Source organism: Anastrepha obliqua, chromosome 4 (genome assembly GCF_027943255.1).
Source record: "Anastrepha obliqua isolate idAnaObli1 chromosome 4, idAnaObli1_1.0, whole genome shotgun sequence".
Taxonomy (NCBI): domain Eukaryota; kingdom Metazoa; phylum Arthropoda; class Insecta; order Diptera; family Tephritidae; genus Anastrepha; species Anastrepha obliqua.
In genome coordinates, this window is record NC_072895.1 from 79,531,198 (window position 1) to 79,547,827 (window position 16,630).

At 33.0% G+C, this 16,630-nt stretch overlaps 3 protein-coding genes across 8 annotated transcripts in view; 2 read left to right on the forward strand and 1 right to left on the reverse strand.

The window, feature by feature from the left end:
- The window catches only part of LOC129243902 (protein argonaute-2), a 33,011-nt gene that overhangs the window by 7,961 nt on the left and 8,420 nt on the right, over positions 1–16,630 (reverse strand). For 4 of the 6 annotated variants that reach the window (XM_054881337.1, XM_054881336.1, XM_054881335.1 and 1 more), the window contains 2 exons: positions 9,028–9,219; positions 1,815–1,889 (listed from right to left, as the gene is read on the reverse strand). In XM_054881337.1, the coding sequence (XP_054737312.1) occupies positions 1,815–1,889; positions 9,028–9,154 (202 nt within the window). In that variant the 5' untranslated portion in view covers positions 9,155–9,219. Of the gene's footprint in view, positions 1–1,814; positions 1,890–5,412; positions 6,534–9,027; positions 9,220–16,630 lie in introns of those variants that run through there. The other 2 variants (XM_054881341.1, XM_054881340.1) reach the window with 2 other exon arrangements.
- LOC129243903 (39S ribosomal protein L53, mitochondrial) lies at positions 8,282–9,746 on the forward strand. The gene is made up of 3 exons (XM_054881342.1): positions 8,282–8,498; positions 9,367–9,494; positions 9,562–9,746. Exons 1-3 carry the CDS (start codon positions 8,353–8,355, stop codon positions 9,744–9,746), a joined length of 459 nt encoding a protein of 152 aa, XP_054737317.1. The 5' UTR covers positions 8,282–8,352.
- On the forward strand, positions 9,828–10,030 carry LOC129243904 (uncharacterized). The gene has a single exon (XM_054881343.1). The coding sequence runs from the start codon at positions 9,828–9,830 to the stop codon at positions 10,008–10,010; it is 183 nt and encodes a 60-aa protein (XP_054737318.1). The 3' UTR covers positions 10,011–10,030.

Here is a 16,630-nt window from a genome sequence, read left to right on the forward strand (position 1 = left end):
TTCCACTCAGAGCGTCAACGACTAAATATGTATATCAATAAATAAATAAAATAGAAGTACGCCAGAATAAGGCAACTGGACAATAAAATATCCATTTACTATTAAAACAAAAAGAAAAGACAGAGAGCTAAGAAAAAAATATATGGAGACAAAAACAAATGGCTTCAATCCTTCAAAGATAAAACACGATTAACACTGAATGAGAAAGACAAAATAATGGCAAGATGGGCATGAATATTTCGACAAACTGTTAAACGATAGGATTTCAGACAACAGTGGGACCTGTGATGAAGCAAAAGTATGCGCTCAAAAAGATAGAATTGACCCACCAGCATAACAAAATACGACTTTTTAGACTCAATAGATAATACGAAATTCCATTTATGAAATTCAAACGAATGGTGTGGGACGTATACGAGGTAAATTCCACGACAATCGGTTCTATGCTACGGGTATGACCCGGATTTATATCCGACCAGGGAGTGTCAGTCCAGCAGCATTTCACGACACTTATGGCGGATTTTTATACGGTTACAACAATAAAAAAGATGAGCTTCCACGACAGTCGGTTCTACGTTACCGAAACGACCCGGATTTATATCCGGCCAAGGACTGTCACTCCAGCAGCATTCACCGTATGTAAGTATGGGGAATGTTTATACTGCTACAACAACAACAACCCATCGATACGCCGCTTCTCTGCTCGCTATGTTTGAGATCTGCTTGCTTAACGAAATTTGCATGTAAAGCAAGATTCGCCACTAGCGAGTATGGTTATACCTCATAAAATTGGTATAACCTACTATATTCAATACCGTCTCATTAAAACGTGTTCAAACGCGGCAACTTTTGTTGCGGTAACTCGTAACTTGTGGTCGAGAGGTCAATGGGGAAGGAGAAGGGGGAGGAGTACCGAATTCCTCGGGCTTGGACTACACACTTTGTGTTCTCGTTCTTCCCAATGTTGTAGTTGACTGTAGAACTCGATTAGCCGTGTCCGAACGCAGTCTTACTAATACTTCCATAAAAATTTCATTTTCGGCAGCTCTTTTCCAGGTCTGCCAACATATCTTTATTAACACCAGTTGCTTCATCTATTCGCCACTCGCTAACGGACGAAGCGAATCGAAGAAGGCTAGAGATATACAAAATCTATGGAATTTAAAATTGTAATATGTGACCAATATTTCCTTTTTGATTCTTCTTAATCCTAGAGAGCACTTCTTATTTTTTATACGCTAAAAGATCCATTTTCGTCAATTTGCGTCTTTTTTAATTGAATATAAGACTCTGATGCAAAATAAATTTGTATTTTTTGTGTTTCGTTATTTTGTATTTACATATTAGTTAATTTCTTTAGTTTTTGAACTTATATATTAAATAAACAAATAAAACCTATTTTAGTCTACTTAAACTTAAAAAATCTTGTCGTTGATTCGACAAAGAATGCCATCTAGGTTTAAAATACAAATTGCATTTCAAAAAGCTATTATAAAACTTTGAGAAGTATCTGCCACTATTTCACTGCAGAGCACTCATATTTCAACTTCTTGGCAATGCACTTTTTCTGTTTTAAAAGTTATACAAATATGGTAACGTACAAACAATGTAACGAGGTGCGGAAATATGCGATTAGTACAACAAAATACTGGAAAAAGGTATGTAAATAAAATACACAGGCTTAGGCTCAATTAAATAAACGAATCATAAAACGCATTTACTGAAAATGATAATTACGAGCAAGCAATATATGCCAACGAAATTTGTGACTAAATTTAAAACTAAAATTTAAAAAAATGTTCTATTTAATTTACATGTGTGTGGATCGTAGTTGGTTTGCGATTGAGAAGGGCTTTGAGGCCTCGGTGGCGAAGGTGTCCACTGTGACTCTATAATTAAAAATAAAGAAAAATACAAAAACAAAACGAAATAATAAATGGTTGAGTAATAAAAATAAAAAGTGCATAATAATACGAAAGAATAATAAAAAATTTAAATATCAGTGACATTCCCATATTCCACTTAAAAAAAAAAAAAATGTTTAAAATAAAAAACTTTAAATTCAAAAAAAAAAAAGCATAATATGCTCAAAATTGAAATGGAAAGGTGAGTATAAAATAAGAGATAGATATGGAATTAGTAGCTATTAGTTTATCCCTTTAACTATACAACGCAATACTCAGCTTTATTGGGATACATCGAGATTTTCGTTTCTTAACAACTTCAGAATGTTGCTTTAATGATTTTAATAACGAAAACGAAGCTCATAATAAGACTGAGTCTGGTTGTTTTCTTAAGGGGTTACGCCACTCTAGCTACTGTAAAAAAGCAGTTTTTTAAGGATTTTTTTTACATTGAAAGAAAGGTGCCAGGAAAAAACTTTTTAAGTATATTATTAAGCATGTATTTAAGTATAATTACAAATATTTTTATTGAAAAATATTACAAAATGGCGCCTTTGGAGTGAATCTCTGAACGCGCCCTGCGAAAAAGGCACTTCACGGCAAGCAGTACAACTGACGTAAATGTCCACCTAAACCAAATTAAAAACATTCTTCTCAATCGACGTGAGTATAGCTGTAGAAATACGTACGGGATTTTAGAAATATTGAAATTTGTGTATTTTGCAGATGTTTGAAGTCAAAAGTAGAATTTTTCGTCTAAAATGGAACCGTTAATTGTTTATAAAAATTTTTCTAATTAATTAATAAAAAAATCCGTACGTATTTCAGTGCGGAATAATGTTCTAAAGATCCTTGTACAATTACAAGTGAAAATATTAAAAATTGTTTGTGTTATGCTGCTTGCCGTTTTGAAAAATCACGTTTTGAGATAAACAAGCTTTAAATTTGAATAGTCGGTTCAGAGACGTCAGAGGCGCTCGCGCAAAAGTGCGAAATATTAGAGATAAACATTTTTTTCACGCATAGGACTTTTTGTTTTATATTCTAAAGAGTTTAAAGCATCTTTTAAGCAAAAAAAAAAAATTTCGATATTTTGAAAATCCTAGAGTGGCCTAACCCCTTAATGATTCTTAAAACAGATTTTTATAATGTCTCTTAAACGTAATATATGTACACATATTTCACACATACATAATTAGTGTAATATACTTAATTTAGATAATGAACAGATATGCATTTTGAGATCGGAATCTGTTGTACCCTCCGCTCTTCCAAGTAATGCATCTGAATTGAAGCGGCTTTACGACAATCAAAATGCAAAAAAAAAAAAAAAAAAAAAAAAAAAACAATTGCCCCTTCAGATTCCTTTGGCAAATGTTTTGACGTTCTTTATTTGATATCAATCATCAACAATATGGTATTTCGAGGTAAATCGTTTAGTACCAGATAGATTAAAAATATTATCATAGGGTGGACGCGTTAGTTTTACATGGTAACACATAAACTAAGTTTAAGTGCTCACGAGAAGGTGGTTAATGTTATGCGGGGTAGCTTCACACGATTCTGGTAAGCTAGTTATATATATTATATATACATATATAGGGTTTTTTAATAGGTGCGCTTCAACTTTTTTCCGATAGGGAGGCCGAACGACACAATATTTTTTATTTTTTGCTTGTCATTTGTAAACTTCATTAGTATACATTTCATCATGGAACGTTACACACTTGAGTAACGATTGCAAATCGTGCAAATTTTTTATGAAAATAATCGTTCTGTTGCTGCTACTTTAAGAGCATTACGGCCATTTTACGGTCCATTTAACAAGCCGTCCCGTTTTGGGGTTATGTGAAGTCATTGGTCTACAGTAACAAGCCGGCGACGATTTGTGAGCTCAGAGCCAATATTGAACGCGAAATTGCTGGAATTTCGGCCGATTTATGCAAAAGAGTGGTCGAAAATTGGGTTCAACGATTGGACTTCGTAAAACGTGCACGCGGTGGTCATGCAAAAGAAATCGAATTTCATACTTAAATGTTTATGTTCAAACTCGATAATAAAAAAAAAATTAGTTAAAAAAGTCAAACCGTTTGTGTTTTATTCAAAAAAGTTCAAAAGTTGAAGCGCTCTTACTGAAAAACCCTATATATATTTGGCGCGTACGCTCATTTTGGGTGTTTGGCCGAGCTCCTCCTATTTTTGGCGTGTGTCTTGATGTTGTTCCACACATGGAGGGACCTACAGTTTCAAGCAGACTCCGGACGCCAGATATTTTTTTATGAGGAGCTTTTTCATGGCGGAAATACACTCGGTGGTTTGTCATTGCCTGCCGAGTGGCGACCGCTATTAGAAAAATGTTGACAATGACGGCATTCGAAGTCGGGAGTTTATGAAGATGATAAGATACTTCCGATGAACGTCGTTTCATGTCTGTCTATAAACAGCAGTTGAGTTCAATTCTGGATGTCGTCAGTACAGTTGAAGAGCTGCTTTCTCACTCCGGGGAGATAGCTTAGCTTTCAGCAAGTGCCTGCAGGGGTGTTTCCTGCGGTAGCATCCCAGAAGGAGGAATTGTGTACTGAACATATTATGCTTCTTAACCGGGAGGATAGTAGCTTCGTTGTGAAGACATCAAGAGACATCCCTGATGGTGGCAGTATTGACAGGTCTGAAGTTTAGTCCACTGCCTACCAAGATTACCAGGCAACCACTTATATTGGTTCTCCAGTTACCGTCGCTTCTGCCAGGATGTCAAGACAGATTTCCGTTTTTCGTCCATCGAGCAGTAGCAACCTTGATCACCTTGCAAAATTACTTTCGCAAAAGGAAACATTTAATGAAGGCATGAAACACCGCAGAAATAAAATTCACAGGTCTATCGATCGAACAAATTACTGGAGCAAGTTATAACGCTTCCCTTATGAATTAAAAAAAAAAATAAAAACAAAAAAAAAACCCCCTTCTAAATGTTACAAAACAGGTTTTGGCGTCACTTAATAAAGCCAATCTGTTATTATAAGCTCCACAAATCTGTCTTTGGAAGTTTTTAACTCATAAAAATAGTTTTATGGAATACCTAATGGTATATGAAGAAACTCTTCAGGAACATTTTGAAGTGGGGTCATCCGAATTTCGCGACAAAGGTGGTACCGTTGGATCAGCTGGAGCCTCTCCTCTTAAAAAATACCAACTTTTATAATATATAATCGCGCGACTTTTCTTATGAAACGTAAACAATTGATATCAGTGCCTCTGATTATAGGGAGATGGCGTTGTGTGTTTAACAAATTTAGAAAAGTTAACTTCTGGCAGTTAAAAGTATATTTGAAAAGGTGGATCCTTTATCCCGAAATTGAATGTCCTCTTTCAAAATAAACCCATATTCATAAACAAGTTCAAACATAAATAAACATCCACTAGACATATTTATTTATACTATGAGAAAAACACTTTATTAATGGGATGTTTCAATAATACATCAGGAACAATAGTGAACTTTAAAACTTACGTTGTCCGTGTGGGTACATTTTTTTAGATCGCAATTATACTTAGTTCGACTTGTTACTTTATTATTTTCAATAAAATTTAAAATGAGTCTTCTATTTTCGTATTGAGTTGTTATTATTGATACTTCATTAGAAACTTTTTAGTATTTTTTAATAATTTCACATTAACTTCTGCACAATTTCTATATTGCTAAATAAATATTTCAGCCTTCTTGCTATCACTTATATGTTGGAATTCGTATATTTCTCTTTAGTTAATATTACTTATCGAAGTTGATTCAGTGTTTAGCTGCCTGAACTATGTAATTTAAAGAGCACACATTTTTGGCCGTATTTAAAGAGATTATTAGTTTGTGATGACGTAGAGTTTATAAAGAACAGAATGTCCTCATTTCTATATTCACCCCTTTTTATTGCATGCGTTTAAAGTTTATGTTAAACTACAATTTTCGCTGTTGAATTTGTAGTAATCTAGAACACAATCTCAGGCACAATATGCATTAGATATATATATGTATTTACATATGTATATATTTTTCAGTTTTAGCAACAATCGTGTTATCTCGTTTTATTGTATGTAAAAATGCTTTCTGAATTGCTTTTTTGTTGATAAAGAGAAGCTGGCACACTTGTGCATTGCTCGTAACGGTGAATTGGCTGTGGTGGAAATGCGTCTAGCGCTATACCCTTAATGGCAGGTAATAATAAAACGGAACACAATTTAAGTTCAACTTCTGCGAATTTATGGTTTAGGTTATTAATATCCGTTACTAATCTACAGCTGCGGACTTCCTGTTCCCGTTTTTATATTTTGGCTGCTGCTGCTACCGACTGGGTCCCTTTTGACTTCAACACACACGAACACTGAACGATTGAAGACGTGAAAATGTGCTCTGCTGATTTCGATTTGCGTTTTTTGCACGTTCAAAACTCCCCAATGATCGAATTTATATGCAAACACTTTTTCATCACATTCGCTAAACTTTTTAACTACTTTTATTAACTTTGCCCTCCAACCATTATGCAAAAAACTCGATTGAAAATTTCAGCAGCAGCAGTCGAAACAAAATTTTCACGATTCTTAACGTTCTTTCTTCACACGACTTTCCGCAGCCACTACCATACCAATTTTCGACTTCAGAAACAAAGAGTATGAGCGAAATAAATATACGCATATCGCATATCTATGCACTTTTCTCTTTTACACACTACACGACTTGCATAAGTATGCGTTCACTCATTTACAAATACGAATACTTCCGTCCAGGTATGCGTGCTTTTCGAAACATTTCGATATTCTCAGAAAAAGTGTTGCCCATTTCTTTTGAAACTAATATCTGTTTTCAACAGGGGTATTCGCAATTAGTGCATAGTTAAAATTATATAAATTATATATATTATACATTTATATATAGATATTATATTATTAATAACAAAGAGAAAAAGAATCAAAAGACAACGGCGCCTAGACATGGTCAAAATAAAGTCTCTTGATAATAAATTATTATTTAAATTACCATAAATACAATCAACATGAGCAACTGATTATTATCAGCTATCTAAATATGTTAAAACATACTCTTATTAAAAGTGCACTTTATCTTGTTAAAGCGTGGTACTTAACTAGATGGCAAAGTGTTAAAACCAAATACAATTTTCAGTTTAGTGTATTTTTCATTTTTTGTCTGAGTACTTGAATGCCAAAAAAAAAAAAATCTCTCTCTGAAGGTATTCAACGTGATTTCGCAACTTTTTATACGATCTCAATATTTATGTTGGATTTAGATGAGGAGGTATCACGTTTGGGTGAATTATATTAAGCCGTTATCGATTTTTGAGAGGTGGTTCGGAGGTGATTATTGACCCATTTCCCCCATTTTCAATACCAAACTATCTTGGATATTAAGTTTCATCGAAATATATTATATTTTTGCTAAAGTTATAGTGCACATAATTGGCTAATTCTACTTCTCTTATCATTCTGTGCAATTTGGTATATCGTCGATTCTCTATCTTCTTTTACTGTTACATACAACCGTTATACCGCACGGGTATAAAAACGTTCAACCCAATCAGATCAGGACGATCATCGTCCTTCTCTTTATCAATTTGCAAAGCTATTGTTGATTTCATAATTCTTAGGAAAATATTTCTAAACTGCTTACTCTTCTTGTAAATTTAATTATAATTATGCCTTCAACCGTTCCCATTTATTTTTAATGAGATTCAGCTCTGAAAAGTTTATTCTGCAGCTAAAGTACTAGGCGGTAAAACAGCTAACGTTGCATACACTCTGCCAAATGATTAAACTTACAATTTTCCAAAAAAATCTGGTCTGATTACTGAATTTATTGAGCAGAAAATAAAGAACCTACCGTACAGTCAGTACATTTATAAATTTATTTTTACAATCAATGTCATAATTAAAATATAAATGTAAAAAGAACATTTAAAGCCAACTTATGTTAAGTGCATCCTATTTTATTGCTAAAATTGGTGAGAGAACACGAATATATATAATCATGTTAATTGAAAAATTTGTTTATGTAATTTGTATTTTATTAATGAAAAGCATTATTTACTAATATTCTACAAATTATGGGTGGAGCGCTAGCAATTTGGAAGTAAATTTTTGCATTTGCTTGCTTTTTGATATTATAGTTAATCTATGCAACTTTTCGAAACTGATTGCCGAAAAAAAGTTGAAAAGAAGAAAAGAACTTCCTCTCGACAAAGCAAACGTTTTTGATAACACTTTACTCCCATGTCTGAATGCACCTTTATTTAAGTGTGGATGTAAAGCACTGTATTAAATCACTTGGCACCACCGCCATTTATTGAAAATAAATGTCATGATTTTTAATACAAACTAGTAAGCACTTAAAACATTACAAAATTAAAAAGGGAAATATCGAAACATTATTTTTAAAATTTAATACAATATGTCTATACACTTCAGTGGGGCTTTAAAGCGTTCTAATGGAGTTATAGCAGCGATAAGCAAGCAGTTGAAAAGTGTTAATTTAAAAGGTGTCAAAAGAATAACTATTACTTTCGATCCCTTCACGGAAAATGTGAGGCCGACAAGGTAAGAAAGCAATATGCATGCATACATAACAAGAGCATTCGATAAGGGAAGGAATGTCCGTTTTAAAAATTCCACTGTCAAAATCAAATGCTCTTGGATATTCTGGCATGCGCAGTACGAAGGATAATCTGTCATATTTTTTACGAAGTAAGTAGAAATTGTGGTTTTTCGTGCACACTTTTATGCAAGTTAGCCTTTTCATACGCAAAAGCATTAAGAAAATATTAAGAGTATATCGTCCCCTTAGTATAACAATAGCCTATGTGCTCATAGGCTATTATTTTTTTATTGAATTTTTCGATTCTCCATCGTCGATTTTATATGTGGTCAAAATTTTCTCAAATTCTAGTTCCACAAAGTGGGTCAAAACGTCAGTCAAAAAATAATAAATATTTACAGACATAACGAGATTTGAGTGAGAGCTACTTTAGACAAAAAGTTTGAAATTCATTTTCTCAAAACATCAAAAAATTTATAGGCTATTTTAATACTAAGGGGACGATATGTACAATAGGTAAATGATACATACCATACACTTTGCCAATTATTCGAACAGCTGTGTTCAGTTGCAGTGTAGCGCCGAGATCCGAGTAAGCCACGGGTAGTGTATGGAGCTGTGCTGGTCCTCCTGGAGCAAGCTCACGCTCCGTGGACATCTTTGTCGGTGTCGGCGTCAGCTTGAGGCCTTTATTTTTCCAATAGCAGAGTTAATCCGTATAATCTATTAAAAATATAAGATAGAGCCTAGAATATTAAATTGTTTCACCACAAAAACGAATCAATAGAACAAATATCTAGAAACTTCTATGCAAATATCTATTCTATTTATTAAGTATTTTGAATTATTAACAGGTTTTCTTAATTACAGGGATTTTCTATCACTGTTGTCAGCACCCAAAATATCTCAAACAAATCCAAATTGCATAATAAAAACGGACGTTGTTTGTAATCGACAACCATCGGATATAAAATTCACTTTAATTGACTCCGCACAAGGTCAGTTTGCGTTTTTTTATATTAATTTTGATAAAATAACTTAAATGGTCCTTTCTCGAGATTCCAGAAAAAGCACAAGTAAAAGAGATTCGCTTTATTAGCGACAATTTGACAACACTTGAATTATTACAGTTGCTTAACAAACACATTTCGGTACTAGCGCCTGTTGAAGAGATAACGTCCAAGGTAGCAACTAAAGGGGAAAAACAAAAGTTAGCTGCAAGTGGCAAGAAAGGAACCAAAAAGAAATAATAGTAATCGCTAAACAACAGTAACTTCAACAAAAACTTGGTCGTTATAAAAAGAAAGCTTCGCTCCTAGATAATTGATAAAATGGCCAAAAAACATAAGGGCACATTAGCTGTGATTGAGCAGATATACCAAGATATCCCAGCTTTCACAGACATTTTCACTGAGGAGTCTTTTTATATGTTTGCATTTTGTTTTGTTTGCGCTACTATTTTGGTAGCATTCATATTATCAAGATTTATTACTATAAAGCCAGTTGAACTTTAAAATAAACGAATATGTTTTTATTTTTTGTTTTGTTATGTGCAGACAAAGCTTTGGGGAGAATTCTCAGAGCTAGTATGTCATGAAATACTACATTTGCAACATTTAATTTTATTTCTACTATGAAAAATTTAAAGCTCTCCGCCTTTCGATATAAAACTGCAAAATAAAAAAAAAGAACGAAATGCACACTACAAATTAGAAGGAAAAGTTGGCATAAACGCATTTTAAAATAATAAATAATGAGCTAATTTCATATTTGTATTCTTATTTTTACAAATTGCTTTAGCTTACTTTACGCCACATGTTAAATTAAAAAAACAATACTAGTATATGTACAAATAGTCAGTGATTAAATACTAAGTATAACGACCCCCTTGGTAATTAGTAGATTTTTTGTTAATTATTTTCAAGTATTTTCAATAGTTCAGTTCACGTTATTTTCACATTGTTACAATTTACACAAATTATTACGTTATGATGTTTTCATACGCCAAGGAGAGGAAGTTGAAAGCGCAGAACGCAACATTTGATTTTGTAGCAATTTGCCAATATAGAATTTTTATAAAATGTATTCAATATTTCGAATGATAAATACGTTCGCAAGCAATAAAAATCAAGAGCATATACCATGTAATCTTCCAAAATATATTTATTTTTTTCATAAACAATTTTACAGCCTAGATTACATTCTAAACAATGAACCATTATTCATTATCAATTTATTCAGTTTATGAAGCACATCCCACAGAATATACAATTTAATAATAAACAACAAAACAATAACGGACATAAATATAAATCTTGGCGAGGGAAAACAATATTCAATATCTTTGAAACATTATAAACTCCCGAAGAGATCTAAAGATTGGAGCAAAGGAAAATAGTTCGCTTTTGCAACAACATTCTGTGAGAAACATAGAAACCTATCTGCTCAAGAACATCAGGGCAGTTCTTCTAGTTTCCAGCGATATTAGCAGCGTCCACTATACGATGGAAGGAGTTCAAAAAAATTTAAGAGGTTGAAAAGGAAAACGGAAGAATTTTCTTTGTACTCTTTCAATTCTACTGGCATACAGGCTCCGAACGGCAGGTATTTTAACTAAGTTCGAAATACAGAGTGAAAACCAATATTCTCCAATTCGCGGACTAAGATTTTTAAGCGCTCGAACACAGGATTCTGAAAAAGTGGAACGATCACTAACGAACCCTTGACCCTTGTTGATTAAGAACATGACAAGCGAAAATTTTTCTACTGCCCCATTAATATTTATATAGTAAAGTGATAGAAACCATTTTCCAGCTAACTATATCAGTAGATAGGAAAATATTGAAAATAATTTATACAAATGGATTAACTGCAATGTTTCACAAAATAAGAGCATAGACGATCAAGAGCACACTTCAAAGACGAATCTAGACTCGAAATGGTAATCATTATATCTGATTCAGTTATGGGGAGTGATCCCAAGCTTAAACGTTGAGATGCACCGGCATAAACAGACGAGTCAGCAATATCATCACAAAGTGAGATTTGAAAGATTTTGCCAAAAATTCAATACTGTTGAGCTAACTAAGCTAAGAAAGCTTATACCATTTGAGTTCATACACGTACATTACAGCAGTCCCCATTGAGAATATAAGAAGTTCCAAATGCCGTAGGATTCTCTTGTAATTTAAATTCAAATATGTTGGTGTATTTATTGCAAAGAAACTTGTAGGGATGGTTAAATTTCTTCGTGAAATTTATATGTCTTAAGCCGTCAATACTGAAATCGCACGAGCTGCACACATTGAGGCATCCCATTCATATTTCTTCACTAAGCCAACGACCTCTTTCAAGGAATTTACTTTTTAGTTCTGTCTCTTCAATAACTCCAAGAGCTTTCCCTTACAGCTCAATCGTCTTTCTTAAAGCTTCAGGTTTGATGTTAGAAAGTGTCCGCCAAATTTGGTAGAGTTTGATAAAAAGGATTTATTTTAAAAATGGCCGCCGACATTCTAATTGCAGAAATGTTTACATGCTCGTATATTTTCTTTGCATTCATCACTTATGGAAATATATCAAATTGGTGTGAAATTGTTTATACATATTTACGCCTCACGACAAAATGCTAGCACCTCAACATTTTGACCAGTTTATCCTCGTTCCACGGCAGTTAGTTCTACGTTACCGTTATTTTTTTAAGTACATAGATTGTCTAACCAAAACCATATAAAAATCAAATTTGCTAATTTTATACAAATATGACAAAAATTCCACAAACTCATTCCACCGTTTTTAATTAGATTTTCTAGAAAGTTTTTGGTATGTTCATTAAGTTTTAGTATAATAAAGTGCAAGTTTGAAGTTTCTCAAACATTCGACTGATTTTTTATACATTTTTTCCTTACATTGTTGCGCAGTTTCTTAATATAACAGATGTGCGAAATTTTTTTGTTTTCTAGAAATTCTAAATAAAAGCCTCGGAACTGTGATGGAATTTGAATATAAAAAATTTTAAATTCGTATTTATACGATTTTTGTTAAACAACGAGCTATCCTTTGAAAAAAACATTAAAAAAATAAATACATAATCAAAATTGGTAGAAATCTTTAAATTCCGCATTTTTTAACCAACTTATCTGGGAACAAAACTATTATGTACTTACTTATGTACATATGCAGGCATGGATTTTATATGGCATGTTTTGTCGTCGAGTATGTCTTTTTACTCAGGACGAACGAATGACCATGGCCATGCATGCTAAAAGCGAGGGGAACCGAAGAATTTGGTATATTTATATGTAATTTATAATATATATAATATATATATATATATATATATATATGTATATCTATTTCGATGGCAAGCTATAGATTTCTTTATTTAATATGTAAGCATGTGAAGAGAACACAAATTATTTCAAGTGGAATCAAGCTAAAACGCCGACATGGCAAATACGGTATTTCCAATCCAGGTTGCAGAAATGATAGTAAGTATCCGTAGCTGGTGGTTTGGTGTAGAAAGCAAAGAGAACAAAAGTAATGGCTAATGTATTTAGGTGTGTACATTCTAGCATTTTCAAGCAACAACTAAGTACTCGTACAAAAAACTAACAGGGCAAGTGAAAGTGAGATTGAGAATGAGAGTGAATCTTCGCCAAAAACACGTTCAAATTTAGATATATATGTATATACGTACGTACATGTAATATCTATATGTATGTGTATGGAGCGTGCCCTTTAAGATTGAGTTCGAATTTAAGAATGCATTATAAATGCGCGAGAAAAGGAATACATGTTTCCACCCCAAGCATTATTTTTTTTTTAAACAATGTGGTTTTTGTGCCATTTTAAATTCGTACTTTATTATTCCGAAATTCAATGGGTTATAACCCTGCATACTAGAAACTTCTCTAATTTTGATTAAAAAATCTTGAAATTTTGCAGAAATTTTTTAATAAGGAAATCATTTTTTTAATCCCTCCGCACCTGTCCCTCTCTATCTTTTAAATCCTATCTCTTGGCTTTTAAGTGCAATGAGACATATTGCCCGGGTGCTTGAAAAAATTGTTCGGTCATCCACTATTTTATTCCATTCCCTGTGCTATAGATATTAAACACATTGCATACGGAATTTAAAAGCATATCTTAAGGCGTGTATAAGGATTTTAAGAGCGTTGGTGGAGCATATATATTTAGAATTTAATCGCATATTTTAAGCACTTTAAGTTTTTAAGAGTATATTTTGGGTTGCCCTAGTGATAACACTAGTTTACAGCCACAAAAAAAAAATAAATAAATAATCCGAAGAACCAGATCATTCAACTCCTACGTAAAATCGTTTGTCTTTCAAATTTGTTTTGTAAGGATGGTATTAATATGTATTAATGGTATTGTAATAGAAATGTGTTTTGTTATTTAGCGGCCGCCGTAGCCGCATTGATGTTGAAGGGTCCTTGCCAATGATCGCTTGTTTTGTTGAATAAATTCTGCAGATCGGACAGTTTTGGAACGTTCATCGTGTTTTTTGCGTTTGGCAACAAATCTGTATTCCAATTCAACCTTGTGAACGAATGAAGTGGCGCACTTAAGAAAATTAGAGATTTCTAAATCGGTGTGATTTTCACATATAGCGAAAATAATTGCATGTATCTTCATTTCTTGAGTTAAGTTTTAGTCCACCATGTCTTATCTGAAAAATATAAAATAGTGGTTTTGGGAAGTTATACCCACAATATGCATGTCCTCGACTAGCATATGCACCCTGTATTATTGAGATCGGATGAAAACCACACCCACCTTTTATGTGTTAAGACTAAATTTCCGTCTGTCCGTCTGATGTTACAACTATAGCTCTCATTGTCTACGAGTTTGTTTGATTCCAAAAATGAATACACAGCCCAAATTAAAATTCACTACGATGTGCGTGTCTGGACTGAATTTCGGCCGTCCTTACTTGTTTTTATTTACAGTGGTGGGCAGAGCTGGCTGAATGTGTGCCACATTCATGCATTTTTTTTTTATTGCTATAGAGTCATTTTTCATAATAATGCTACCAAATTTTCAGTTAAAATGCATAATTGATTAAGAAATAAAACCTATGAACTCAAGTTTATAAAATGTTTAAAAATAAAAGAGATATTACAAAAATAACAAAAAATTCTATTTTGCTAATTTTACTCGGCGATAACTTTCAATATACATATGAGGCTTCTTATACGTCTTGGAAAATCATGCCATTCTTTTTGAACTTTTGACCATAGCTCGTCGATGGTCTTTTGGACCATTTCGTAAGATGCTAGTCGCTTCTTTAAAATAGCCCAAAAATTGGGTTTAAATCAGGACTCTGTGCTGGCCATTTTAAAAGCAAGAAGTCCAGATTTTTTTATCCACTATTGAATACTTTTCGCGGCATGTTTCGGGTCCTCGTCTTTCTGAAATATTACATAACCACTTCTGTTGGATATGCGCTTAGGTCATTAAAATCCTGCAAATTGGTCTCTAAAATATTCAAATAGTCTTCTTTTTTCATTATCCAGAATATTCGTACCAATGGAGCAATATGCAACTTCGTGAAGCAGCCCCACACGGTAAGGCTACCACCGCCATCGTTTTTTTTACTTGATGTTTTTGCAGCTTTTCATGCGGTCGATGCCAATAATAATGCTTCCCATCCGACTGAAATCGGTTGATACGGGTCTCATCAGACTTTAACGTATTTTTGCAGAATTTCATCCTCGCTTTCACGTTTTTGTCAGATAATACTGACTTTTGAGACTTGATGACGGCGTACTGGGGGTTTTTAATCTTTAGAGCAGCTGCTTTTGGTTGTTTAGTTACTGGATGAGTCAATAATTGCTCTGTTGCTTGCGCATCTCTGTCCGAATTTAGATTGGCGAGTCTTTTTGTAACCTTTGGTGCCTTTATATTCTGTCGCTTAAGAACAGTAAGTACAGTTTGATGGCAAATTTCCCAGCGTTGTGCTTCCCCTAGATGTGTAACCATTTTCAGTCAATGAAACAATTTAATCTTCAACCTTTTTATTAGTCTTCCTCATTTCGGTTAATATATGAAAACAATCTTTTTAATTTGGACAAAATAGCAAATTTCACGGCGAAGCAGTTAATCTAAACTAAATTTTTCATCTTTATTTGCTTATCGTTAAGTTAAGAAACCGAACATTTTAACAACAAAAAAATATTGGCAATAATAACGGTATTAAGAATAAAGCGTTACTGACGAATTTAAACACGGTTTTTTTGTTATTTTTGTAATCTTTATATATGTATAAAAATGAATGTTTATCTGTATGTCCTCGATGAACTCAAAAACTACTGGACTGTTTATTATAAAAATCAGTATATATGTACATATATGTATTTTTCCACGGAGAAGGTTTGAAGAACATGTCAGTCGGTTCAGCATTTTTCGTACATGCATCGGGAATGTTTCTGCTGCTACAACAACAACAACAAGAACATGAAAATTCGATAGCTTTTGAAAAATAACTCCATAGCAATCAAAAATACATGAATGTGGCAAGCATTTAGCCAGTTCTGCTCATCGCGATATATCCAATTCTTTTCTGTTAGGCTTAGAGAATTAGTGAAAAAAATCTGCATCTACATCTTACATATATAAATTGAAAATTTTCATATTTTTGCAAAAAAAAAATTGTGTTTAGCTTAACTTTTTGCGATTAATAATGTCAAAAGCGAAAACGCAGAAATCAGCTGTGTAACAGTTAATTAGGGTCTTAAACTTTGTAAGAAGCCAGAACACCTATTGCTTTCTTCACCACGATAATGCGTTGTCCATTGCAATGGACAGTTTTGTATAATGGCATGCATTCATATGGATATAAGGCAATATTTTATTCAAGTAAGCAAATAGTAAAAAACAAATATTAGATGAAAAGCAATTTTTTGACAAACTATATTATTCAAGTAAGCAAATAGTAAAAAACAAATATTAGATTAAAAGCAATTTTTTGACAAACTAATATTTCTCTAATCAAATTGTTTTGGCTGAAATCCGATGAAACACATCATCAAGAATAGAGTCATTAACCTCGTCAAAATCTTGTATAATAAATTCTGAAGAAACGTATATTTTTACCGATAAATTGAATAGTTAA

Excerpts from the sequence above, each read along its gene's own strand:
- LOC129243903 (XM_054881342.1), top strand. The coding sequence starts at position 8,353 with ATGTCTATACACTTCAGTGGGGCTTTAAAGCGTTCTAATGGAGTTATA. Across the intron at positions 8,499-9,366 it reads GAAAATGTGAGGCCGACAAG|GGATTTTCTATCACTGTTGT; the intron begins GTAAGAAAGCAA and ends TCTTAATTACAG. Across the intron at positions 9,495-9,561 it reads TTTAATTGACTCCGCACAAG|AAAAAGCACAAGTAAAAGAG; the intron begins GTCAGTTTGCGT and ends TCGAGATTCCAG.
- LOC129243904 (XM_054881343.1), top strand. The coding sequence starts at position 9,828 with ATGGCCAAAAAACATAAGGGCACATTAGCTGTGATTGAGCAGATATAC.